Source organism: Polyodon spathula, chromosome 8 (genome assembly GCF_017654505.1).
Source record: "Polyodon spathula isolate WHYD16114869_AA chromosome 8, ASM1765450v1, whole genome shotgun sequence".
Classification (NCBI taxonomy): Eukaryota; Metazoa; Chordata; class Actinopteri; order Acipenseriformes; family Polyodontidae; genus Polyodon; species Polyodon spathula.
In genome coordinates, this window is record NC_054541.1 from 49,872,989 (window position 1) to 49,900,055 (window position 27,067).

A 27,067-nucleotide genomic window follows, 5' to 3' on the forward strand; every position below is an offset into this window, starting at 1 on the left:
GTTTTTTGACAATTGGGTGAATCTAGTTCAGACAGATCCATCCTTTTCAACTATAACATGTAATTCACAGTTAAAATGAAGTTTCTGAAAGACCCGTCTCAAAGTTACAGATGGAATCTTCTCAAAATTATAGATGGAATCTTCGCATGGTTACAGACAGAATCTTTGCATGGTTACTGATGGAATCTTTGCATGGTTACTGATGGAATCTCAAAGATACTGATGGAATCTCAAAGATACTGATGGAATCTTTGCAAAGATACTGATGGAATCTTTGCATGGTTACTGATGGAATCTTTGCATGCTTACTGATGGAATCTCAAAGATACTGATGGAATCTTTGCATGGTTACTGATGGAATCTTTGCATGGTTACTGATGGAATCTCAAAGATACTGATGGAATCTCAAAGATACTGATGGAATCTTTGAACGGTTACACGTGGAATCATCTAAACAATAAAGAATTGAACAGAATGACAGTCTGATGGAACAATTCCAGATTGAACAGCTCATATGTAAAGATTGTGTCTCAAAATTGATGCCACTCAGATGCAGACTCTTCAGTCTGAAGAGTACATCCCAGAAAGGACAACACTTCAGTAGAGCAGCACATTTCAAGAATGTGTTTCAGATTAGAAATGTATCTCACACTGGATAGACCCAGTTTAAAGTATGCGTCTCACACTCTCACACTGGATAGACCCAGTTTAAAGTATGCGTCTCACACTGGATAGACCCTGTTTAAAGAATGCGTCTCACACTGGATAGACCCTGTTTAAAGAATGCGTCTCACACTGGATAGACCCTGTTTAAAGAATGCGTCTCACACTGGATAGACCCTGTTTAAAGAATGCGTCTCACACTGGATAGACCCTGTTTAAAGAATGCGTCTCACACTGGACACACCCTGTTTAAAGAATGCGTCTCACACTGGACAAGCCCTGTTTAAAGACTGTCTCTAGGATGACACTCAGAAGCTCCAGTTCAAAGACGTTTTGTATATTTTTTTGTATTTCAAATTGAAAACACATTTATTTTGAAACATACTGACACTGGCTTTAAACCGATTTATATTTAGAATCTTTAATAAAATGCACAGCTGCACAATTCATTGTGCTCTGTTTGTTAACTTGTTATTTTCTCTATTAAAACATATTCCCGAATCCTCTAGAAAGGGATTGCATGGATCATTATGCAGCAAATTTATCTAATCTGTATGTTTAATGTCATAACATGTTTGTTGCTAAAGATAATTTTGTTACCTAATTTTATTACCTTTTTTTGCTAAGCAACCTTTTGTGGGAAGCCACAGAATTATAATCATGCAATTCCCACCAGATGGCAATGACATAGTGTTCCTCCAAGCACATTGAGCTACTAGGAACCAGACAAGTGTAGATGGGCCAAATGGCCTCCTCTCGCTCTGAAATGTTCTTATGTTATTATAACAGCTTTATGTTTGTTAACCATCTGTAGCTGGGGGAGATCTGTGCTGACTCTGCTGGCGTGTTCACAGTGCTGAAGGAAGAGTCGTCCAACAACCACCTGCGAGTCATGGCAGTGACACGGGGAGGTGGGAAAGTGGGTGTGTGGATTTTCCCCTCTCTGAATGGCTGGGAGGCGGGTCTTGGGGAGATTGTTAGCCCTATAAGATAATGCTCTACCGTTTCCTCATGTCTGCCCTTTTAGACGCGCTGTGTGTGCAGAAGCGCTGGTCGAGGACCAAGAAACCAGCTGGGAGAAAGACAGCAACTAACAAGCCAGAGAGTGACAGCGGGGAACCCTTGGGCAGACCCCCGAAGCATTGTTTAGAGCAGGCAGGGAGCCGCTAGAGTAGGTCGGTGAGCCGGGTCGTGCGGGTAGCAGCGACCGGGATAACGCTGCCGAGAGCAGCACCTTTTATTTGTAATTTTATTACGGTTTTATTTTTCCTTGTTCTTTTCGCCTTCTGTTTTCATTATTATTTTGAGCACCTGCGAGTGTGCCCGCAGTTAATTCAATTACCAGCTTTGGTATTCCCGTGGTGCTGTCTATCATCATTGATAGGCAGCCCACGGACAACAGTGCCCTCTGCGAGTAAAAAGTGAAAGTCCTGAAAATAAAACTGGGCACCTGTGTGGTGTTCCAAGTACATCTGTTCTGTCTCCCGTGTCAGCGAATCACCCACCACCCTTCCACACCATCTTTGATAGTACAGAAAATACAGCTTGCACAATTCAATCCACTGATACAGGGTATGGGTCCATGCTAGTGAAAATAAAACATTGCAAAGTCCAATGTAGTTTTATCAAAGGTATTGAGTTTAATGACATCAGAAAATATTATTTATTTATGTGCAAAGCTTTACAGAGAATGGAACTAGTGCCTATTAAATACAGCCAACCCTCTTTAAAAGCGAGCACAGTGGAGGAAACCTGGGGGTGTTTCTTGCAGCACCAAGAATGTGAGAAAGGTCTGTTTCTTCGATGTATTAAAATGCTGGACTGGTGAGCTTTGGTGCTGAGAAAATGCTGGACCTCCTTCATTCCAGTTAAACACAATGGAGCCGAAGACACACAGAGAAGCCCAGGGAAGTGTTCCTAATCATACTGCTCAACCAGAAATACATGGCTCAGGTGGTACATTACCACAGTATTGACTGGAGTTACTGTTTTACTTCACTGTCGTGTCAGCTTTCCTCATGCTACATTTACTGTACTGCACCTACACCTTGATGCCTTTGTAACCCCAGCACTCTTCATTGCTAGCACCAGCACTCCAGCTTGTGTAAACGGGGTAAACACAAAGGGCTGCTCTTTCTTTTAAAGGGGTTTTGCTGTTACATTTTCAGTCCTTCATTTATGACAAAAAAAACCTTCTTTCATGCACTTCAGGAAGTAAGATCCTGGATCTGTTTCCAAACTATACAGCATGTGTTCAGATTACTTCAGAAGACCAAAAACATCCCTAGGAAAAAAAGCTCTCCCACAATGTGACTTGTAAACAGTAAGACACAGCAGAACACAGTTATCTTATCATCATGTTGTTCTTCTTCCCTAAAAACAAAGCCTGTGCTTTTATTCCCGAGGGAGGTAGAACAGCAGGGACCGCTTCATTGCTGGCAAGCTTGTTGCACTTCTGGGGTTTACAAAACCAGTCGCTTCTTTGCAGTACCATAACTCGTGGGAATATTTTCTAGTGCTTAAATTACTGGTTTTTATTAGCTTTTCATACAAACCAATATTTGTATGAATCCAAATTGTATGAATTTGTTTTTTATGAATCCAAATATTGGTTTGTATGAATCCATTAAAGTCGATGCACACGCACACACACACACGCACGCACGCTGCACACATGCACGCGCACACGCACACGCACACACTGCACACACACACTGCACACACCTTGCTGGTAGACTAAATGGATTGAAGTCATTACTAAAAGACACAGTGGCCTAACACACCATGCTATAGACCTTGTAGGTGGGGCAGGTCCAGATTATCTCTGAATACTACCAGCACTGCCTCTGAAGCACAGATCATTATGTGAATGCCTTTATAATCTCTCCCAACCCCCCATCAACACACACTCACTCAATCACTCTAACAGGACTCGACATTGAAATTCCCAGAAGCACTCATATAGAATACAGCCGTGAACCTCTGCCCTGCCCTTCTCTTTACACAGTGCTCCCTGCTAAGTGCTGTGTAACCGGTAGTGTTGTGAACCCCAGCAGTAAAGCTCCCCTTTACTCCACTAGGCCTCAGACTCCAGCCCCTCCTCAGCTCCATTCTGTACAGCGCCCACCGTCTCGCTCTCCAGCACGAGGAACTTCCCGTCACTGGTGAGAGGCATCGACTTCATCAACAGAGCCAGGGACTCCGGGTCCTGCAGGCACAGAGCGAGAACAGAGTGAGAACGGGTAAGGGCGTCTGCTAAGAAATAAACAATAATAATAATAATCAAACCAGAAACCAGGTCATTCAACCCAAACACACACACAGCAAGAACAGAGCGAGAACGGGTAAGGGCGTCTGCTAAGAAATAAACAATAATAATAATAATCAAACCAGAAACCAGGTCATTCACCCCAAACACACACACAGCAAGAACAGAGCGAGAACGGGTAAGGGCGTTTGCTAAGAAATAAACAAATAATAATAATAATAATAATAATAATAATAATAATAATAATAATAATAAAATACACAAACCAGAAACCAGGTCATTCAACCCAAACACACACGGAGCTAAAATGAACAACCCAGAAACCAGCTCATTCACTGATTGCAGCTGGGCCATTGGAATGACTGCATATCTGCTTTTAGCTTTCATTCTCTGTCCTTAAAGGTTCTGTATTTATTGTCAAGAAGATAGGACTGAAACAAATACAATATTTTGTCTTACCTTTTCTGCCTCAATTAGTTCTTTCCCCAAGCTTATAGTGTAACATATCTGTGAAAGATGAAACACAGAATTACAAAACTATACAGTGTGTTTAACTGTACAGTCACAAAGTCACAGGGACCTCATACAGCTAGAATCCACAGAAACCCTTTCTACGAGTCTAGGTTCAAATGGTTCCAAGAAGTTCCAGGTTTCTTTATATTTGAATGTAACCCAATTATTTTATCCCCCCACATTTTTCTCCTTAAAAACAGCCCAGGACAACTGAAGGTCAGCGGGCATCCTCCGTTCCCATGAGCAAGCCAACTGCCTTTTGACATACTAACAAGCTACCAGACCCTGAAAGACAAAGCTGTCTGCATTGAGCTGGCCTGTAGGGGCCGCTGTCACACAGCCAGGTGACTCGGCCGATATAGCCTCCCAAACCTGCGGGAGCGCCACCGTCAATGTGACGTTCCCTGTGGAATCCCGAGGGAAGAACTCTGCACAGCCAGGTTGCACAACTGAACTGCGAGGTTTGCAAGTACAGAGTGCACAGAGGTACAGCAGGGCTGAGTCTCAGTCGCTAGCGCAGCACCTTCTCCCCCTCCGTGTTGCTCTCAAAGACGTAGGCGCTCAGCGACGGCTCCATCTCCTCAGAGATCTCAGGTCCCTGCACCACGAAGCCAATGAGCCGCCTGTTCTCCTGGTGCGCTGCGAACTGGACGACATCCCTCAGCTGGAACTGCAGAGACGGAGAGAGGCTGCTCTTAGCAGGCATCACCACACACTGCCATAGGACACCAGCATACATATCAACAAAAGAGCACAGCACACCGGAGGCAGGAGAGTTGTACTGCACTGATGCAAGGATTCGTTTCAATGCACATCTAATGAAGAAATGACACGACCAAGGAAGACTGTGTACTTACACTTATTCTTGTAACCTGCGTTTGAGGGTCAATCAACCTACAAAGACAAAGGGAGAAAAAAAGCAGGTATTCAGAATCATGATTTTCTAAATATGAATCACAAAGGGTTCAGGACCCCTGTTCTCAAACCTTTAACTCAAGATAAACCTGATTTCAACGAAAATGAAGATACTCATGTGACTGTTTGTTTCTTTAACAGCAGCCTAGAAATAACTTAAGCGAATAGGACGCTATGAAAGAAGAGGTACGTTGCATGTTGAAAAGGGTTAAACTCACGGATAATTTATCTGTGAATTAGGTCTACCTGTTCAGGTTTAAATCTTTCCATAGTAGTGTGAAGTATTAGCTTTAGAGAGTGCCGTATTTGTTTCCATTCCATACTGAATGGAAATGCATGGAGAGAGGAGAGAGCTGATGAAAGGAGGAGCCGTCCTTACTGCAGGCTCTTGCTGGTCACGACGAGGTGCGACTCCGCTGTGCGGAAGATGTTGTGGATGGCTCGGGCCGCTAGTACCTGCCGCATGGCTTCGTATATCACCTCCGTGGAGCGATGCGAGCGGACCGCCATGGACCCCAGGAACCGCACCACGAACATCTGGTGCAGGAGGGAGTCTGTAACAGAAAAGCAAGCAGACTCTTTCTCTCTCAAGTCATATTAAACACAAGAAGACAACCTAACAATCAGCCCTGAAGGAAGCTCACCTTCAGATTGCACAGCGCAGTCATCTTCAGATTCTCCAAAGGGATTTGTGCGCCTGGAGGAAAAAAGGAACACTTACTGACAAGCAGACATTAAAACACTTACATTTCATTCTTTACATAATAATAATAATAATAAAAATAATAATAACAACAACAACAATCGTAATAATAGTAATAACACTGCACGTGCTGTAAAATGCTGTGACAATATTTTGTCTTCAATGCTACAGGGGTGAGAGGGAGGGAAGGTAGACTTCTGTTTGTAAAAGTCTAAGGGAAAAAAAACACCGTGACCCAGTCCAGTGATTCGCTCAGTCTAGAAACCCAGAGTCAGAGCTTCGTACCTCCCTCCTCCCGCTCGGTTCTGATCCAGGAACTCGGAGGCTGGCAGCATGATGTCAAACTGGATGGGGGTCCCGGGCGTGATCATCTCCAGCGAGTCAGGGGTGTCCTGGGGAGCCACGCCGGAGGGCTCCGCTGCTACTGGCTTCGCCCTGCCGCACCACGGACACACAAGGGAACTCAACGCTACATTTGCTATTTCTATTTAATTCCCTAATTAAACATTTGAACTTGAACACATGGGGAATGTTTGTAACCAGACAGAAAAGCCATGAGAAGAAGCCCTCCATCAATGTTTTTATAAATTACTGCGACACTTACTTACACGTATTTCTATATGGAAAAGACAGTGAACACATGTGGAACAAGTCATTAACTGACCTACATTGTAAAACTACTTCTATGCATAAACACTGACCCTAACTAACATCTGCACCTGGCCTGCATATTTCTGCTTAAAGGTTAATGCAAAATTCAGAACGTTTACCACTTGGATAACATTTAAAATCTGAACTGTTAACATTCTGTTTTAAAGCTGAACAAGAGGCAACTTAACACATACAAGGGTGACAAAGGGAAGGAGACTCGGCAACTGTGCTGTTTAAAGGCATCCTACTGTATCAAACACCTCTGACCAAACTGCATTACCATCGAATACACAAAGGATTACCTATTATATCATCTTCCGGGCTCATCTGCATTAGTGGTTATAGAGCTTTTAACCTCAGCAGGAGACTGACTGTGGAATGGCAAAGCATCACACAGCACTGTCTTTACAAGCAGTGTTTTTACTGCGTCTGCTTCTTACCTCTCAGCACAGGTGTCGTGTCTCTTCTCGAAGCTGGTTATCGGGGTAACTGCCTGTATTGCAGTTTGATTGAGCCTGATAGCAACGGCCTAAGGAGCAAGAGATGGGTTAGTAGTATTTATTCAACCATTATTAAACCTGGAAAGTTCCTGAGACAGAGAGAGAAAGAATCCAAGCTGTAAATCAATGCAGAAGAGTATGAGATCTAAGATTATAAGCAGTACCACAGGTAATTAGCAATTTATGAAGATCATTTGGGGTTTTGCCATGGATAGCGTTTCAACAGTACACCTTTGTTAAAGTGGGCAATCATGTTCATTAGCATAACTGTTTCACAAAGGAGAAACACTCCCAATAAAGGCAATATTACTTTCAGAATATTGTTGTTTGGGGTTTTGCTAACGGCTGCAACACCAGGAGCAGGGAGTCTGAGCTCTGCACACATGTTCTGCTCATCCCAGACAATGAACTGGGTAAACACATTCAGAAGAGGACCAAAACAAAAAGCACTGCATATCAAACATGCTCTTCACACAACTTGCAAAAAGCTAACCTTACAATGACTAATTGAATATCAGTGTCTTATAGGGAAAGATATCATACAGAAACTCAATAGGGACATATGTAGCACCAGGAGCAGTTAACTGGTCTGCAGTGCTGAGGGTGGTTATTTTTACTAGACTGCTTGAGGGGTCTGCTGTGTTGGAACGGTCCAGTTTGCTTGAGGGGTCTGCTGTGTTGGAATGGTCCAGTTTGCTTGAGGGGTCTGCTGGTTTGGAATGGTCCAGCTTGCTTGAGGGGTCTGTTGTGTTGGAACGGTCCAGCTTGCTTTTAAAGCAACATTTCTAGATAAGTGGTCCTGCCCTGTTTAATGCAAAATATTTGGATTTCTTTGTTTTTATGTTGCACTTAAATGACTGTGTGTGTTTTAATACAGTGTATTACCTGTTCCACAACTGAAAGTTGTTGAAATAATAAAAAAATAAAAATAAATCATTAAAATTAATAACTGAGATACATTTATAAAAATAAAACACACACTAGGGGGCAGTATTACTTCAGATTAGCCAAAGCCTTTACCCAAAACAACTTCATGCAAAAACATGTCATTGCAACATATTCTCCTCCTGTGTTAAAGCAATGCTTTCACCAATACCAAGTGCTGTATTTCACTCTGCAAACTGGATAAACCCTCAACGTGCATTCAAGCCAGCCAGAGAGGGACCATGGCAGTATAGACAAGGACACACACCTCTGGGTTGTCTGTCAGGTAAATCTGTCTGGAGATGTTGTTGAGAGAACAGATCCACTGTGGAGAGAAAAGCAGCACAGAGTTTAGACAATGGGATCAGTCCATGGCTGTGCATCCTGATCACAACCAGACTCTAATCATGCTCTATACCAAAGGGAATGCTCCACGATGAGATTTGCTCAGAGTATGTGAAGAACTAGCTTATATGGTAAGAAAACTGGTTTTAAAAAGCTTGTTCAGCAGACCTCCATTTCCTAGAGTTTATCTTGAAACTGCATAATTTTTTATTGGAATACAAATTTTTCTCTAAAGGAAAATCCCATCTGAAACATCTTCACTGTCCAGGTAAAAAAAAAAAAAAAAAAAAAAAAAAAAAAGGATACCTCTTCATATTCCTTTTTACTTTCAGCCTGGAGGGTTATACACCTGAAATAAAAAAAGCATTTGCTTTTAAATGTCCTTTAATTTAAATAAACATTTCTGACTTAAACTAATAACGAACAATTAATACTAATTATAACATGGCTTTGCAATTTCTGGCGTTCCCGATTGGCTGCCGACATTCCGATTCTCACTCCAAACAGGGAAATCACAGTTCCATATCCCATATCCCATACCCCACACATCACAAGCCATTGCATAAACTGTGCCTTGTGATTCACAATGCACCTCAGGCTTGGGTTGTATCAGCACAACCACACCTTCTCGTGTGTTACTGTTTACCACAAGTACAGAATCGCAAACTGGCAAGAGTCACTTTCAACTCCCATTACACCGAGGTACAGCACTCATCCACTGCCTTCTACTCTGCAGTCTAGTACTCATTCAGCCCACTCCCTTCCACATCCCAGCACAGCACATAAACCACTGAGCTACTCAAACCCACAACCTTTCACACTGCAGCCCAGCACTAACCGCTGAGCTACTAAAAAACCACTAGCTTCAAGCACTGGCATTTTGCTTGTTTCCATAAGACTGGAGACATGAGGTCTGTAAGGGGAAAGGTTTAGGAGGTATATCCTGTTGAAGGAACAGTGGACTTGAAAAGGCATAAAGCATTTTAAATGAATCAGCCCATTTAAAACTAATTTCTACAAAACAGCTTCCCAGCGTTCCAGCCACCAAGCCACTGAAAACACACTACCTTCCAGACTGTAGCCCAGAGCTCCAGTCACTGATCCAATCAAAAGACACATGCCTGGATGACAATAAATACGCACGTGTGAATGAATACATGAATACACAAACGAATGAATGAATGAATGAATGAACGAATGAATGAGCAGCAGGGTTCAGCGTACATTTTACCGTCCGGAGAGGTGATCTGGAAGCAGTATCTCCGGTCCTCACAGTCCACCCCCATCACAGAGCTGTTGTCGAGGTCCAGGACCATCCCCCCAGCCACTGCTCCCCGTGGCTGGCACATCAGGTTCCCTCCCTGGGTGAAGAAGTACAGCCGGTCCCAGGTCGTCGTCACCAGGCCCGTTTTACTGGCAAGACAAATACAGAACAGCAACAACATTAACATTAACATGCAGGCAGGTTTCGTGTCTAAACAAATCCGAGTTTAGAGCCGATAAAGTGTCCTTACTTCCGGATGTTCAGGTATCCAGCCTTCTGTACCAGGTTCCTGTTGATGAGGGGGTTGGCGGCGTCCTGGTCTGGCATGTAGATCGAGTCCTCCACAGACAGCAGCTCTCGCTGGGCCTGCCTCATCGCTTCTGCCTCCGAGTCCAGCTGGCTCTGTATACTGGGGGAGGGGGGGCACAGGTAACCAAACACAGCGCAGACTGTATGAAGAGAACTGATGTTATCAAATAAATAATCCTGGAAAAGCCAACTACTGCTTATACTGCCTGGCCACTTCATTGGGATCTGTGGACCTTGACTAGTCTGGAAGGTTGAATGAATTTGGTATTTTACAATAGCATCACTGTAGACAACAAAGCAGCACTTTTTACCCTGTTACTTATATATACACAAACATGTAGAAAACTGTAGGTGTGCCCCCCTCCTATCCACAGAATGTGCTATTCTCAATAATCTCGCTGGTCAGCGGCTCTCCAGATACATGCAGAGATGTGTGCAGAGTGACAGGCATGCGCACGACCGCCTCACAACCCCATTCGCAGGGGAATAATAAAATTGCACACTCAAAGATCCAAGACTTCAGAGGAACATTATACACAAATGCCAGCAATCCTTTACCTCTGATTCATGCTAGTGACTGAAGACAAAAAGCTCTCCATTTTCTTTGAAGCCATATCCATTCCTTTCTTGAAAAAATTCACCTGAAACAATTAAGAATATGAAGCTGAGTACAGAGGACACACGATTGTTCTAAGCCGGCTGCCCCACAATGCGTACCGTAAATAACCATTAACTTCAATTCAAAGCTTGGCAAAGACGTTCTTGTGAAGTCACTGCTGCAACTGGGCCACTGAAACACCCACAGACATAGTACTAAAGACGGTGCTTGAGAAAGACCCCTGGCTCTGGCTCTCAAGCAACATTCAACAGAGTTGCATTTTTATCCCGAAGCAGGGTTGAGCACATTCATCAGACAGCAGGTACTTGCCTGTGCCTGTGTGTAGCCTAGCATGGGCTGCAGCATGGCCACCCTCTTCCTGTACTGCAGCGCGTTCAGAGCGCAGTAATACTGCATGGAGGCCTGGTGCTGCTTCCTCCTGGAATACGCAACCTCTCCGACCACATCCGTCTTCAACTGCAAGCACGCAGGGAAAAGAATCAGAGCAGGATTCACAGACACGCAAGCAAAGAGAGAGAGCCATCTGTTTATCCAACGATCCCCTATCCACTTATTTATCACCTGCCATAGATATGGGAACGATAAACTTTACCAAAATGTTTATGGGATGTTAGATGTGTGGAATATAAAGATTGCAATAAAAAAAAAGACAAATAAAAGGATTTAGCAACCCTCTGCTGTTTCTATAGCACCGCTACTCAAGTTTTTCTATGTCTTTTCAAAATTATTCATTTACTACAGCAGCTGCTGAAACATGTTTAATGCAAACAGGTGCCAGCCTAAGACGTTATCTTGAAAAGCAATTTGTTAAATACAGGATTGCAGATAAACACAGAAAGAAACGGACAGATAAATGAATGATGGGTTTGCTACAGCATCACTCTGTGGCTGAGCTGCGTGTGACCGTCAATAGTGAAAGAATTGCCTACCTTCTCATTTTCTCTCCTCTTGGGCAGCCTGCTGTACTTTGCCATAGACGCGTCATGCTCTACAAGCAAGAGACCAGCAGGGGACAAGGATCACTACAGGGTTCCAGCAGCAGCAGCACTCTCCCTACACTGACAGGGAGGGGGCGATGGGACTGGCTGCAGTGCAAGCAGCAGCTCTCCCTACACTGACAGGGAGCAGCTCTCCCTACACTGACAGGGAGGGGGATGGGACTGGCTGCAGTGCAAGCAGCAGCTCTCTCTACACTGACAGGGAGGGGGATGGGACTGGCTGCAGTGCAAGCAGCAGCTCTCTCTACACTGACAGGGAGCAGCTCTCCCTACACTGACAGGGAGGGGGATGGGACTGGCTGCAGTGCAAGCAGCAGCTCTCTCTACACTGACAGGGAGGGCGATGGGACTGGCTGCAGTGCAAGCAGCAGCTCTCTCTACACTGACAGGGAGGGGGATGGGACTGGCTGCAGTGCAAGCAGCAGCTCTCTCTACACTGACAGGGAGGGGGATGGGACTGGCTGCAGTGCAAGCAGCAGCTCTCTCTACACTGACAGGGAGGGGGATGGGACTGGCTGCAGTGCAAGCAGCAGCTCTCTCTACACTGACAGGGAGGGGGATGGGACTGGCTGCAGTGCAAGCAGCAGCTCTCTCTACACTGACAGGGAGGGGGATGGGACTGGCTGCAGTGCAAGCAGCAGCTCTCTCTCTGACACTGACAGGGAGGGGGATGGGACTGGCTGCAGTGCAAGCAGCAGCTCTCTCTACACTGACAGGGAGGGGGATGGGACTGGCTGCAGTGCAAGCAGCAGCTCTCTCTACACTGACAGGGAGGGGGATGGGACTGGCTGCAGTGCAAGCAGCAGCTCTCTCTACACTGACAGGGAGGGGGATGGGACTGGCTGCAGTGCAAGCAGCAGCTCTCTCTACACTGACAGGGAGGGGGATGGGACTGGCTGCAGTGCAAGCAGCAGCTCTCTCTACACTGACAGGGAGGGGGATGGGACTGGCTGCAGTGCAAGCAGCAGCTCTCTCTACACTGACAGGGAGGGGGATGGGACTGGCTGCAGTGCAAGCAGCAGCTCTCTCTACACTGACAGGGAGGGGGATGGGACTGGCTGCAGTGCAAGCAGCAGCTCTCTCTACACTGACAGGGAGGGGGATGGGACTGGCTGCAGTGCAAGCAGCAGCTCTCTCTACACTGACAGGGAGGGGGATGGGACTGGCTGCAGTGCAAGCAGCAGCTCTCTCTACACTGACAGGGAGGGGGATGGGACTGGCTGCAGTGCAAGCAGCAGCTCTCTCTACACTGACAGGGAGGGGGATGGGACTGGCTGCAGTGCAAGCAGCAGCTCTCTCTACACTGACAGGGAGGGGGATGGGACTGGCTGCAGTGCAAGCAGCAGCTCTCTCTACACTGACAGGGAGGGGGATGGGACTGGCTGCAGTGCAAGCAGCAGCTCTCTCTACACTGACAGGGAGGGGGATGGGACTGGCTGCAGTGCAAGCAGCAGCTCTCTCTACACTGACAGGGAGGGGGATGGGACTGGCTGCAGTGCAAGCAGCAGCTCTCTCTACACTGACAGGGAGGGGGATGGGACTGGCTGCAGTGCAAGCAGCAGCTCTCTCTACACTGACAGGGAGGGGGATGGGACTGGCTGCAGTGCAAGCAGCAGCTCTCTCTACACTGACAGGGAGGGGGATGGGACTGGCTGCAGTGCAAGCAGCAGCTCTCTCTACACTGACAGGGAGGGGGATGGGACTGGCTGCAGTGCAAGCAGCAGCTCTCTCTACACTGACAGGGAGGGGGATGGGACTGGCTGCAGTGCAAGCAGCAGCTCTCTCTACACTGACAGGGAGGGGGATGGGACTGGCTGCAGTGTAAGCAGCAGCTCTCTCTACACTGACAGGGAGGGGGATGGGACTGGCTGCAGTGCAAGCAGCAGCTCTCTCTACACTGACAGGGAGGGCGATGGGACTGGCTGCAGTGCAAGCAGCAGCTCTCTCTACACTGACAGGGAGGGGGATGGGACTGGCTGCAGTGCAAGCAGCAGCTCTCCCTACACTGACAGGGAGCAGCTCTCTCTACACTGACAGGGAGGGGGATGGGACTGGCTGCAGTGTAAGCAGCAGCTCTCTCTACACTGACAGGGAGGGGGATGGGACTGGCTGCAGTGCAAGCAGCAGCTCTCTCTACACCGACAGGGAGGGGGCGATGGGAGTGAAAAGCAGGTGCCATGAGAGAACATCTCACTTGCGTGGGACCATTCTTGAAACTTCAGATTTCTACACTGAAAACTGTACTGGAAAAAATGGTATGTAAAACAGCTTAGGTACATTAGCCAGAGAAGCAAACCTTTTTGACTCTGTAATGTCTATTTCAGTAACACTCCACGCTACAAGTACATATTTGTGGTACAAAAAAAAAGCAGAGGAATAACGGCAAAACAGAAACAGCATTCAAGCTAGAAAACCTACAAAATTAAATCTACTGTATCATTTATACATTGTACATACATAAAGAAAACATACACACCATTGCTGGCAATAGCAAACATGTCTTTCAGTGTGCTTATTTCTGAAACACAAAAAGAAAAACATTATTTAGAAAAATCTTCTATTCTACAATTGAAGGTACTAAACTTTAAAAAAATATAATTGCAGGGCTCTCCGGGGTTCACCCCATGTCCTTGGCCAATCTCAGCCGATCACACCACACCATTCCACACCTTTCAGTACATCTTGTTTTGCTGGAAGTGTCCTCTTGTGCGCTGCAGACAACCAACTGGCAAAAACTCTAACGACATGGATAAAAGCATGTGCTATATATTGTGTGTGTGTTTGTTTGTGTTGTTGTTAAATTAAAACGTTGTTTATGCTACGTTAACATGTACAGTTAGACCCTGTCTCTAAGGAAAGTCTTCTCATTTTGCACTCTGTACCCAGCCAAAGAGCTCACCAGAAGACACTCTCACACTACAGGAGAGAAAGGGTCAACCAAACACATTACTTGTGAAATAAAACCAGACGCCCGACAGTACCTGTCAGGTCCTTCTCCCTGAACTGGATCATGGGGAACACCATCCTGTCAGCCAGCTGGTGAGCCAGCTCTGTGTGCAGAGTGTTCAGCTGAAAATAGAGTGGGGGGTGGGGGGGACATGCAGTGAGTTCTTGGACAGTAAACTGATTTGGTCAAAACGTGAATAGCCGTGCCAATAAAGCTCATTTAAATTACAATTTGAGAGAGAGCTGAGGAACATAGTATGCATCATCAACCTCCTGTCTCTCAAAGTCTGTCTCCATTCACCAGTTTACCAAACTGCAGACGAAACCGATTAAAAACTGGCACCAAATTTTGTCTGTTTCTTAAAAACTAATTTTAAAAAATTGCTTCTTTTCTTGAGCTAGGCTACCGATGATAATGAAAGTATACAAAGTTCATTCAAAGCAAACAGTTTCAAAACAAAGCACTGCAATAAAATAGGTCTCCCCTGCCAAGGTGTCCTATAAATAACTCATGAGAGGTGCAGGAACCATGAAATGAACTGTCAACATCGTGAACAAACATGTGCAGCTGCAATTTCAACCAGGTCTTTTAAACCCACAGGGAGCTGAATCGGTTGTCAGTACTGTGTTCTCTCTGAGAAGGTTAGGAGCTGTGATACTTTACCTCGTCTACCACTTTTGAAAAGTTTTGCAGAGTGCTAATGACTTCTTCATCCCCTTTCCCCAGGGCAAAATTCTAAAAAATAAATAAGCAAGGAACAAAAACAACAACAAAAAAATAAAACACAGCTTAATTACGTGAGTCCCAACCACAACATACTTGACAGGGTCACGGTTCTCAAAGATCAGAACCAGATATTTCAATCCCCATTGTTCTGGTTGCATTACTCCTCTCAGAACTGCTCATTTCATTTCAAGCACTGTTACAAGGATATTGGTTTTTCACAAAGGTATACATTTTTTTAATGATTCGAATAGCGGTGATGTTTTAAACTGCAGTTGCTGTTCAGATCAATTGAATATCCCCATGCTGTCTGTAATATCTGAACCAAACAGCTGCCTGCAACACTGAGCTGGTGCAGCTGTCATCGTGCACACAGGAGTCCAAAGAGCTGCTCATGGAGAGTGTTGCAATAATGAATCGCTCTGCACTCTGCGCTCTGTCCTGCTTTCCCCTCACCTGCTTCTCATACTCCAGAAGCTGCTTCGATAGCTGCTGGGTGGCTAAACTCATCTCATTCTGTGAAAACACAAAAGTCAATACAATCAGGAGATTAAATTCCAAAACCGCAGTCAAGAATACTATCGTACAGTCCAAAATATGGCATGATGCTGCCGTCTCCTTTGATCCCAGCACACTGTGCAGAATTGAGCATTACACAGAGCATCCCTTCAAGCTGCTAAGAGGGAGCCGGTACACCCCATCTTCGCTTCAGCAGGTTCCCGTTTCTGTCGCCCATGGTGGGGGTTCTCTTCACCTGATCAGAGGTAGTGCCTAGGCCCCAGTGTGCTGACATCAGAGAAGGGTCTCATGCAAATCCAGCACATGTTTAAAGGACAGCAGAACTCACATAGTATAGCCAGATTCTCAAATGTTATGAGCACATTTTGGGCTTCATTCCCCAAAGCTACTTAACACTAGAACGACCAAGGCAGTCATTTTGACAGTTTTTGGAATTTAAATTGAAATTGTGGTGTGTGTGTGTTTAAGATATGGAGCTGTTCTTTCCTGACTTCTAAATATATGTACTAATTCCCCTCACAAAAAAAGAATCGCTTGGCTGCAACAATTAGCGAGATAAAATACTGTCATACTGTCACAAAGACAGCTGTAGTGGGTGACGTCAGACCAGAAACAGGAACCAGGAAATAAACAAAGAGGTGGAGTTTTGGGAAAGCTGAGCACTTCCTTGCGCTCCGCATTTAATAAATGAACAGACAGTAAATAAAAAGGTTCTAACAAAAACAGCACACGGCACGTGAGGCCAAAATAAACAGACAAACAAAACAGACTAACAGACAAACACGGTGAGTCAAAACAACGGTTATATATTTTATTTTGTTTAGTTTTCTCGTTTTTAATTCTCTCCTCTCCACACCCTTTCTCCACTCACCGAACACACAACCCAGAGTGAGTGAAAACATGCAGCTTTTATGCAGCTGTACCGAGACTCGATTGCTAATCAATCATTCAATTGGAGTCGCGGTACAACTGCATGTGAATTAATAAAGTGCAATTCCCCGTGCTCACATATTATTACTTTTTACTTGCACGTGAATTGCTGTGCAATCCTCGTGCCTAAATACAAATATACATTTTAAACACTTGTTACACAGACCCATTTATATCCCATGTACCAATGACTATACACCAACATTATCACACAACATACAACACAAAATACACACAGGGGCGGGGCACTTTGCCACACATACCTATTCTGACTAGGAAAAATTCACTGACACATACTATAACAATTAAATGTTGCGGTACTATTTGTGTTTATCAGTCAGGATTTGCAGCCGTATTGAAGTTTGATTATATCTCTCTGCATTCCTCAAGTGAGCTGTCTGTTGACATTTCTATTGTTTCAATGAGCTTCATCAAACAGCCTTGACAGCTCACGGCTCCAGGCTGCCTGTCTGCACTGGTTAATACAAGTCACATGTTTTTTCTAAGAAATTCAGTGTTACCCCAGTACACATTGCAAATGGATCAATGAAGAAGAAGGACAGAAAAGAGTGTTTGGAATTACTGCAAACTTTACCAAACAAGATTCTGATGCAGCAAAAACATATATACGGTAAGTGCCCTGCATATTTTGAGAAGTCCAGGATCTGTGCGATTTGTGCAGCACTGAGACTTTGTAAATGAAGCCCATTCGTGTTTATTTATTCATGTCATTTCGATTATAGTATGTCAGTAAATAAACACATAGCTTCAATTCCGTTTCGTTATGTAGGCGGGTTCAGTTTATTTAAAAAAAAAAAAAAAGATACTTACACTGTTTCAGCTGTGCAGTTTTGTATGTGTATGATATACCTGTACAGACACAAATTTGTTTATGTCATTTTTTTTTTAAATTGTTTTTTGAGGATGCGTGTTATGTACTATGTCTGCATATAAACACATTTCTGTTCAAATGTCCGTTTATTTACAATGCTTTAGCTGTGTAGATGCTTTATATGACGTTCCTGAATAAAACTAGGACCTATATTCAATTGTTTGTCCTTTCAGTATAACAGTGTTGTTTTTAATACACCGGTCAAATTGACCGGTCATGGTTGTTCTCGGTGTGTCCATAAACGTGGTCGTTCCAATGTTAATCTGAATCCTCATTAGCACAGTAGCTGAAGTTTGGAAATAGCTTTATTATGCCATCAGGGTTATGTTTTTCTTTCAGAAGACAGCCATGCCAATGATGATGCTGTGGAGTGATGGGCTTTGAGAATTGAACCAGTGGTTTCAGCTCTGATCTGAGTCTTGTGTGAAATGCAGTACAGCAGCAGACTCGTCATTACAAGTTGAGGCCCAAATCCTCTATAGACTGTGTATATTGTGCATGTAAACCCTTTTGAGTCAGTGTGCGGGCTCAGTGCCCCGGCTCAGAAGCACTGACTGAGGTCAGTGTGTGGGCATAGTGCCCAGGCTCAGAAGCACTAACTGAGGTCAGTGTGCAGGCTCAGTGCCCAGGCTCAGAAGCATTGACTGGGTCTGGTACTGTTTGTTAACTCTGTATATTTGTTTTCAGATTCAAAAGTTATTTTGGAGGACAGCCCCAGGAGCAGTGTCTGTGAGAGGTCCTACCTCAGGTGCAGAGTCTGACCATTCCCTCCTTACCTGAGCCCCGAAGACACGCTGCAAGGACTGGAGCAGCTGGTTGGTGTAATCAGTGAGCGTCCCAGCATCCTCTTCAAACACGCTGAGCAAGGAGCGAGTCTGCCCAGGAAACACAAGAGGAACAACAGGCTTGACAATCACGTGTCTCTGAGAAGATTCAATATGCACAAAACAGTGCGCACAGACACACACGCACGCACACACTATGCAAATACTAGATTAGTCATCTTGAATTATGAAGCACATCATTTTATGGTTTGGAGTGAGAAAACAAATCTGGCACGCTATCCCTCACAATCAAAACCTTCGCAAACAATCTGAAAACAATTTGCATGCTTAAGTTTACACACAAACCACCTGCACATAGGATACTGCTGTCAGTGAGTACAAAAGGAATGAAAAACAGGTAAAGCATGGCTGGTCATTTTACAGCAGGCTCTCTGCACTCACTAAGCTGAACTGTCCTATAATCCAAGCAAGGGCATCATGTTGAAATGCATCCAGCCAGCAGCATTACAAACTGCTTTTCCACATGGCTCAATTGACATGTCACTGCTAACACTGAGCTACAAGTGTGCACTCACTGCAGGGCACGCTCACTTCCTCCTCTTTTTGCAGAACATTTTTACCCCACAGGTTTCTCGCTGATTTCTGATGAAAAGTCCATTGGGAGCTCGTTAGGTCCAGCGCTACTCGGCATGTCGGAAGGGTCTGGCTGTACCTCGGAGGAAGACCCGCTGTCTGCAGGACACCTTTGCCTCTTTTCCACTGTACAGCCGAGCCATGCTGGGTCCATACCGAGCCCTTACGGTGCGGTTAAGGGGAGCCTGGGTATTTTTTGCACAGCAGTGCCGAGCTGTGCTACTGACGTCACACACAATGAAAGAGTTATTAACTAACTCATATTGCCAAAAGATGCACAAACAAATGGTGTTCAAAAAATAAATAGACAAACAACATATTTACGGCATATTTTGTAAATATACTTAGGAGCGTCTTTATAAAATCAACATAATTCACAAATTTTACTGATAATATCGACTTACTAAAGTTCACTTAGTTCTGCTGAAGGGGAAAACAGAAGGTTTTAAAAATATGATTTGCAAAGATATCCCGTTAAAGGATAGTTGTTTTTTGTTTGGCTGCTTAAATAAAAGCAGTTGCGTGGGCGAGCGCAGCGAGAGTTGTAGTTGTGTGCATGGTACAGCTGTACAGTACTTTCTTTGACTATATTTTTGTAAATAAGTTTAGAATTAATTTATTTTTCACATTTGTTTTCTTTATATTAATACAATAAAGGTCAAGGATGAGAAATTTGGTAGAATTTTGTGTTTTGAATGTGTGAATAAAGTATTTCGTACCTACAGTTTATGTCCATTTGCTCTAATCATCAGAATTTCGGGCATAAACTTTTCTCACTTCTGACGCACAACTGCTGATCTTCCTGAACACTTCTATCTGCCCACAGAGAAACTAGAGCCTGCACTTCCTCAGCATCCCAAGGCTGTACTTCTCTCATCACACTCTCAGCCCCTGGCCCGGCTCGGCTCACAGCCAGAGTTTCATGGTTTGATTCTCACTCAGCTCGACAAATAGCCAGTGGAGAAGCACCTATACCCGTACTGTACCAAGCCCTCACGGGTCGCATGTGCCAGTGGAGAAGCACCGGTACCCGTACTGTACCGAGCCCTCACGGGTCGCATGTGCCAGTGGAGAAGCACCTGTATCCATACTGTACCGAGCCCTCACGGGTCGCATGTGCCAGTGGAGAAGCACCTGTACCCGTACTGTACCGAGCCCTCACGGGTCGCATGTGCCAGTGGAGAAGCACCTGTACCCGTACTGTACCGAGCCCTCACGGGTCGCATGTGCCAGTGGAGAAGCACCTGTACCCGTACTGTACCGAGCCCTCACGGGTCGCATGTGCCAGTGGAGAAGCACCTGTATCCATACTGTACCGAGCCCTCACGGGTCGCATGTGCCAGTGGAGAAGCACCTGTACCCGTACTGTACCGAGCCCTCACGGGTCGCATGTGCCAGTGGAGAAGCACCTGTATCCATACTGTACCGAGCCCTCACGGGTCGCATGTGCCAGTGGAGAAGCACCTGTACCCGTACTGTACCGAGCCCTCACGGGTCGCATGTGCCAGTGGAGAAGCACCTGTACCCGTACTGTACCGAGCCCTCACGGGTCGCATGTGCCAGTGGAGAAGCACCTGTACCCGTACTGTACCGAGCCCTCACGGGTCGGATGTGCCAGTGGAGAAGCACCTGTACCCATACTGTACCGAGCCCTCACTGTGGAGAAGCACCTGTACCCGTACTGTACCGAGCCCTCAGGGGTCGCATGTGCCAGTGGAGAAGCACCTGTACCCGTACTGTACCGAGCCCTCACGGGTCGCATGTGCCAGTGGAGAAGCACCTGTATCCATACTGTACCGAGCCCTCACGGGTCGCATGTGCCAGTGGAGAAGCACCTGTACCCGTACTGTACCGAGCCCTCACGGGTCGGATGTGCCAGTGGAGAAGCACCTGTACCCGTACTGTACCGAGCCCTCACGGGTCGCATGTGCCAGTGGAGAAGCACCTGTACCCGTACTGTACCGAGCCCTCACGGGTCGCATGTGCCAGTGGAGAAGCACCTGTACCCGTACTGTACCGAGCCCTCACGGGTCGCATGTGCCAGTGGAGAAGCACCTGTACCCGTACTGTACCGAGCCCTCAAGGGTCGCATGTGCCAGTGGAGAAGGGGTACTTGAGGGACTCACAGGAATATTGCTTCCTCCAAACTTGGTAGTCTGAACACAGTATTTCTGCTTTCAGACAGCAGGCCCTGAGTGAGTTAACACTCTCTGTAATTAAATGTCAGCTAGAGAGGAATGGTTTTAATAAAGTTAGCGAGACACTCCTCCATCTGTACAGTTTCCAGGGCACAGTGATGCCATACATCTTATTCACCTTCACTTACCGAATCGCCCTCAAGGTTAGCGTGTCTTACTGTGATTCATCCCCATTGTCCCAGGACAGTGAGGCAGAATGGCAGCTCACTCCGAATTCATATTGAGAGTGTGTGCCTTTATTTACTGAGCTCCTTCTTACTGGGATTCCCAGCTCAGGGATATTAACAGTGCCATATCCCATTGTACAACCTGCCTGTCAGACAGCAACGCGTTTCTGATAGTTTGCATTTCACATCACGTACAATGCCTTGGGCCATTGCCTCAATGTGAAAGACATTATATATAGATATATATATATACACACACATACATACACACACACACACATATATATATATATATTGACACACACACACACACACACACGGAGGAGAGATAGGAGAATGCGCGTATCTTCAGTGATACAGCTGGCAAAATTCACACCCAAGTTTCCACTATTAAAAAAAGAAAGAAAAAAACAGGTCTGGGGAGTTCATTTTTCCACACCCATGGTAATGTAGAAATAAATGCCAGACTTACATATGATCAGTTAAATATCTGAGAAACACGTAAAACATCACACAGCCTGCCCCCAAGCTACTAAGGGTCTGTTTCTTCACAAGGCAGCACTGTATGCAGTATGCACATTTCGCCAGAATAACCTTTCTAAGATATAATGGTTATATTTGCAAGTAGAAAAGGGCAATGAGTTCCACAATCTTTCCACACGCCACGTGTGATGAACAAAGCCCTTGTGTCCACCCAGGTGTAGAGCTGTAGAACCCCAGCTGAAGAAAGACGTCGTGTCCATCCACGTGTGGAGCTCCAGCCCCACATGGTGAATGCCCATTCTCATGACCTATGACCTCATTGTTCTCTCTGTGGAGCAGGGCTTGATTAAAAGGACGTGGGGGCTTAACCCTAACCCTAACCCATATTTTGGGGGCCTGATGCTTATGGCGAATGATGTTATTGGCATATTGGTTAATCCGCCCTGCGTTGGGGACAGAGTGTGAGAGCGGCGAGCCAACTGTATCTAGAGTGGGGGACTGGAGTGGGGGAGCGGGGGACTGGAGCAGCGGAGCAGTGGTGCAGTGGAGCAGAGTGGGGGAGTGGAGCGAGGGAGCGGTGGACTGGAGCAGTGGAGAAGTGAAGCAGAGCGGGGGAGCAGAGCGGGGTACTGGAGCAGTGGGGTACTGCAGCTGGGGAGCAGAGCAGGGGGAGCGGAGTGGGGTACTGGAGCAGGGAAGCAGAGTGGGGTACTGGAGCGGGGGAGCAGAGCAGGGGGAGCGGAGTGGGAGACTAGAGCAGTGGAGCAGGGGAGCAGAGCAGGGGGAGCGGAGCGGGGTATTGGAGCAGTGGAGCAGGGAAGCGGAGTGGGGTACTGCAGCGGGGGAGCAGTGCAGGGGGAGCAGTGCAGGGGGAGCAGAGCGGGGGACTGGAGCAGTGGAGCAGGGAAGCAGAGTGGGGTACTGGAGCAGGGGAGCAGAGGAGGGGGAGCGGAGCGGGGTATTGGAGCAAGGAAGAGGAGTGGGGTACTGGAGCGGGGGAGCAGAGCAGGGGGAGCAGAGCAGGGGACTGGAGCAGTGGAGCAGGGAAGCGGAGTGGGGTACTGGAGCGGGGGAGCAGAGCGGGGTACTGGAGCAGTGGAGCAGGGAAGCGGACTGGGGTACTGGAGCGGGGTATTGGAGCAGGGAAGAGGAGTGGGGTACTGGAGCGGGGGAGCAGAGCAGGGGGAGCAGAGCAGGGGACTGGAGCGGGGGAGCAGAGCAGGGGGAGCAGAGCGGGGGACTGGAGCAGTGGAGCAGGGAAGCAGAGTGGGGTACTGGAGCGAGGGAGCAGAGCGGGGGACTGGAGCAGTGGAGCAGGGAAGCGGAGTGGGGTACTGGAGTGGGGGAGCAGAGCGGGGTACTGGAGCAGTGGAGCAGGGAAACGGAGTGGGGTACTGGAGTGGGGGAGCAGAGCGGGGTACTGGAGCAGTGGAGTGGGGTACTGGAGCGGGGGAGCAGAGCAGGGGGAGCGGAGCAGGGTACTGGAGCAGTGGAGCAGGGAAGTGGAGTGGGGTACTGGAGCGGGGGAGCAGAGCAGGGGGAGCGGAGCAGGGTACTGGAGCAGTGGAGCAGGGAAGCGGAGTGGGGTACTGGAGCGGGGGAGTTGCTACAGCAGGGTCCTAATACTGAAATAAAGGAATATGTAAATTGAGCATGATCCATACATTTTATCCTGCAGACTGTAGTAGTAGGACTAGGGACGGATCTCTCCCAGCTAGAAACCGTGGGGAATTTGGTATTGTACATTAGCAGGCTTGTGTGAGAGACTAGGACCAGGTATGCAACAATTGAGAAAGAAATGCCTAGCCTTCATAAAAGAACACAATTAACCGAAAGCAAGCTTCTGTGCTCCTCTCTTCCTGTGTGCCCATCTGCCTGCATGCAGTTATTGTAAAATAACCAAACAGCAACGTCGTGGGGGCCCCAGTTCTGCTGGGGGCCCTACACTACAGCGTAATTTGCATATAGATTAATCCCGCCCTGTTGTGGAGGATGGCCTAGTCCTGCACTACAAACTCAGCACCACCCTTAACCTCAGCACCACCGACAGGCTTGTTTCAAGGGCTTAACCCAGTCTACTGCTTCAGAGTGACGTCAACGTGTTTCCATGCTAAACATGCATATCATATTACTAAATATGAAATCTTCTACATTAGGGTGTGATTCTTAGCCTATTATTTTTAAAACTTATTTGCCAAAAATAAACTGCTCAATAAAAGACTCAATTTGTGTGTTTGGAAAATTGATGCATAGAGGCAATTATTATTATTATTATTATTATTATTATTATTATATTATTATTATTATTAGCAGACACCCTTATCCAGGGCAGCTTACAGTTGTTACAAAATATCCCAATACAAAGTATCAAATTACAAAATATCCCAATACAAAGTATCACATTACAAAATATCCCAATACAAAGTATCACATTACAAAATATCCCCAATACAAAGTATCACATTACAAAATACCCCAATACAAAGTATCACATTACAAAATATCCCAATACAAAGTATCACATTACAAAATATCCCAATACAAAGTATCACATTACAAAATATCACAATACATGGGGTATATGTTTCATAGTGTAATACAAAGAAGTATTATCAAAATCACATACAAAGTATCACATTACAAAATATCCCAATACAAAGTATCACATTACAAAATATCCCAATACAAAGTATCACAGATATACATATTGGATGTGTCCTACAGATACTGTCCCCAGGTGTGCATTAAAAACAATATTGTATGTGCTAAATATTCTTGCTTTGTCCCATATGTATGTTAGATTCAATTGTCTATAAAGAAAAACACAATAATGAATGATGAACAATGCAATCTCTACTGCAGGTCAGCAGTAAGGTGTGTTTCAATATGGACTCTATACCCCAAGTTCTTTTCCTAAACGTTTGGAGTTGGATGATTTGTTACTGCAGCTGTCTGGACTGTGGAAGCTGGCTATGCACAGCAAAGCGTGGAAACAAGTATCATAAGCATTCTTCTTATTAATTTAGTAGATCATTCATAACAAAGTAACGCTAGGGGCTTCTGAAAGTGCGTTGACAATCATTTTTGAAGTTGCTATTTTTTTATCATTAGAGAGTCGTACTGTAGTCAAGCAGAGGCCTGCACTCCAAGGAAACTGCACTGACGCGTTTTCGGATTCCGTCAGTAACTACAAAACGATTCCCCTCCTCGCACGGCCTGGCATTCCAGCACAGTCTGCACGGAGCTGTTTTTGATTTTTTTAACTACAATGGTTTGGGTTTTGATACACACACGGCATGCATTTTACTTATTATGCGTTTCCATTTTATACTTTTTTTTTTTTTTTTACTCAATGTAAAACATAATTAGGTTGTGAAAAAAGAAATTAAACGATAGGAGAGGATTTTTTTTTTTTCTCTCTACCAGTCCATGTTAGTGCATAACATGGTAGCAAACACTGCACTGAAACAAGGCAAGGTCTCCAAATCCATATATGTGAACAACAAAGCAAGCAATAACCTTTACCGCAATAACACAGAACAGACCGTGACAATCGCGATATCTGTAAAAATGCTATGCAAATGAAACACTTCACGGAGCCTCGGTAGACAATAAAGCCCTGCAGTAGGGGATGGGGAGGGGGTACGCAGCGTACTGTGGGTACCAAAGTTTTAACGAATATGCAATGAAAGAAACCGCAGATATTAAACGAGGCATTGTTCTCACATTACCTGAGGACTGTCCTGTAACGCGTCTTCCAGCAGCAGTCTGTGGACGGCCGGCATGTTGATCACTGCAGATTCTTTTAATTATTTAGATGTTCTTTTTTTTAATCCACTCTCCCGGCGAGCTCTCTGTTCTGAACGGGCGACACGTATTGTATCAGGACTCGGTCTGTCTGCAGCCCAGTGCACTGAGTGCCAGCAACAAGCTACACCCGCGTACCCCGCCTGCCTCTCAACGGTACAGCACCCACACTGGCGCAACAAAAACACACACGTCTGCGTTCATTTCTAGCACCCGCTCTTATTTTATTTTCGAACTAATACATCATATTGCATTATATTGTTACCTAGATTGATACAATGACAGTGCTTCAAACCTGAATACAGAGGTTATGATCTAAAAAAAACAAAACATACGAAGTGGCGACTCTCTTCCGCCACACCTGTAGCCTGTATAATGACTGTCGTAGCGCGACAGCAAAAGTGTTTGTGAAAGCTATACGCACATGAATATGCCTAATGACCTGATAATTATAGAAAAACAAATTTACAATTTCCAGTTAATGTTTATTAAACTAAGTTTTAAATATTGTATATGCTGTAATGAATGGATATTGATTGACTCCCTGGATAAAGCACAGAACAGCGCTGGAAAGCTTGGTTAGTACAGAGAAGCCAGGTAACCTACACGGAAGTGTGGTGAAACACTATATAAACCACAGTAAGTGTGTGAACTGAAGAAAAGGGGCAGAATTAAGCAATTATAAATGATCTTCGAACGGTCATGCGTTTCAGTGAAAACATTCTTTCAAAATTAGAAATGGGAGCTTTTGTGAACAACAACAAAGCACCCCCGGGGTTCAGAATCTAGCTGGGATATCTGAAGCTGAAACAATGTGGCAATGAAATGGTTAATATATACGGGACCCCATCTGTAATGGAAGTTTGAGAATAATAGAATACAATATGTACAGTACCAACTATAAAGACACCGTGTCAACGGGGGTGTTCTGTATCGTTGATATGAACAGAGGTAAAAGCAATGCAGCAGTGAAAGGGTTAATTTCTACTGAACGACACCAGCAATGCAAGTAAGAAAAAAAAATGAATACAACGGTGTACCAGGCATAGTAATTCAAAGTGTACTGTCTCTTTGCAGCTGAAACTGCAAAAGTCACATGACAGCAATATGCAAGCCATATATATATATATATATATATATATATATATATATATATATATATATATATATATATGTGGTGTGTGTGTGTGTGTGTGTGTGTGTGTGTATATATATATATATATAGAGAGAGAGAGAGAGAGAGAGAGAGAGAGAGAGTCAGTCAGTATCACATAGGGCCTATACTTATTTAATGGTTTATATACCCAGTGA

General features: G+C 45.4%; 1 protein-coding gene across 2 annotated transcripts; it reads right to left on the reverse strand.

Moving 5' to 3' along the window:
* Window positions 1–3,351: 3,351 nt before the first annotated feature.
* LOC121320119 (DCC-interacting protein 13-beta-like) lies at window positions 3,352–26,086 on the reverse strand. 2 transcript variants are annotated; one of them, XM_041258365.1, is made up of 22 exons: window positions 25,681–26,086; window positions 18,460–18,558; window positions 15,799–15,858; window positions 15,283–15,354; window positions 14,654–14,741; window positions 14,149–14,190; window positions 11,604–11,662; window positions 10,984–11,130; window positions 10,614–10,696; window positions 9,997–10,155; window positions 9,707–9,895; window positions 9,550–9,603; window positions 8,789–8,831; window positions 8,406–8,462; window positions 7,154–7,242; window positions 6,348–6,497; window positions 6,004–6,056; window positions 5,739–5,913; window positions 5,302–5,338; window positions 4,968–5,114; window positions 4,391–4,438; window positions 3,352–3,871 (listed from the first exon to the last, which is right to left on the reverse strand). In XM_041258365.1, the coding sequence occupies exons 1-22, from the start codon at window positions 25,732–25,734 to the stop codon at window positions 3,740–3,742; spliced, it is 2,037 nt and encodes a 678-aa protein (XP_041114299.1). In that variant the 5' UTR covers window positions 25,735–26,086; the 3' UTR covers window positions 3,352–3,739. The 2 variants fall into 2 exon arrangements, with proteins under 2 accessions (XP_041114299.1, XP_041114300.1); XM_041258366.1 differs by lacking the exon at window positions 9,550–9,603 and having other exon boundaries at window positions 25,681–26,085.
* Between the last annotated feature and the right edge of the window lie 981 nt (window positions 26,087–27,067).

Excerpts from the sequence above, each read along its gene's own strand:
- LOC121320119 (XM_041258365.1), bottom strand. The coding sequence starts at position 25,734 with ATGCCGGCCGTCCACAGACTGCTGCTGGAAGACGCGTTACAGGACAGT. Across the intron at positions 11,131-11,603 it reads AGAGGAGAGAAAATGAGAAG|TTGAAGACGGATGTGGTCGG; the intron begins GTAGGCAATTCT and ends GCGTGCTTGCAG. Across the intron at positions 9,896-9,996 it reads GGATACCTGAACATCCGGAA|TAAAACGGGCCTGGTGACGA; the intron begins GTAAGGACACTT and ends TTGTCTTGCCAG.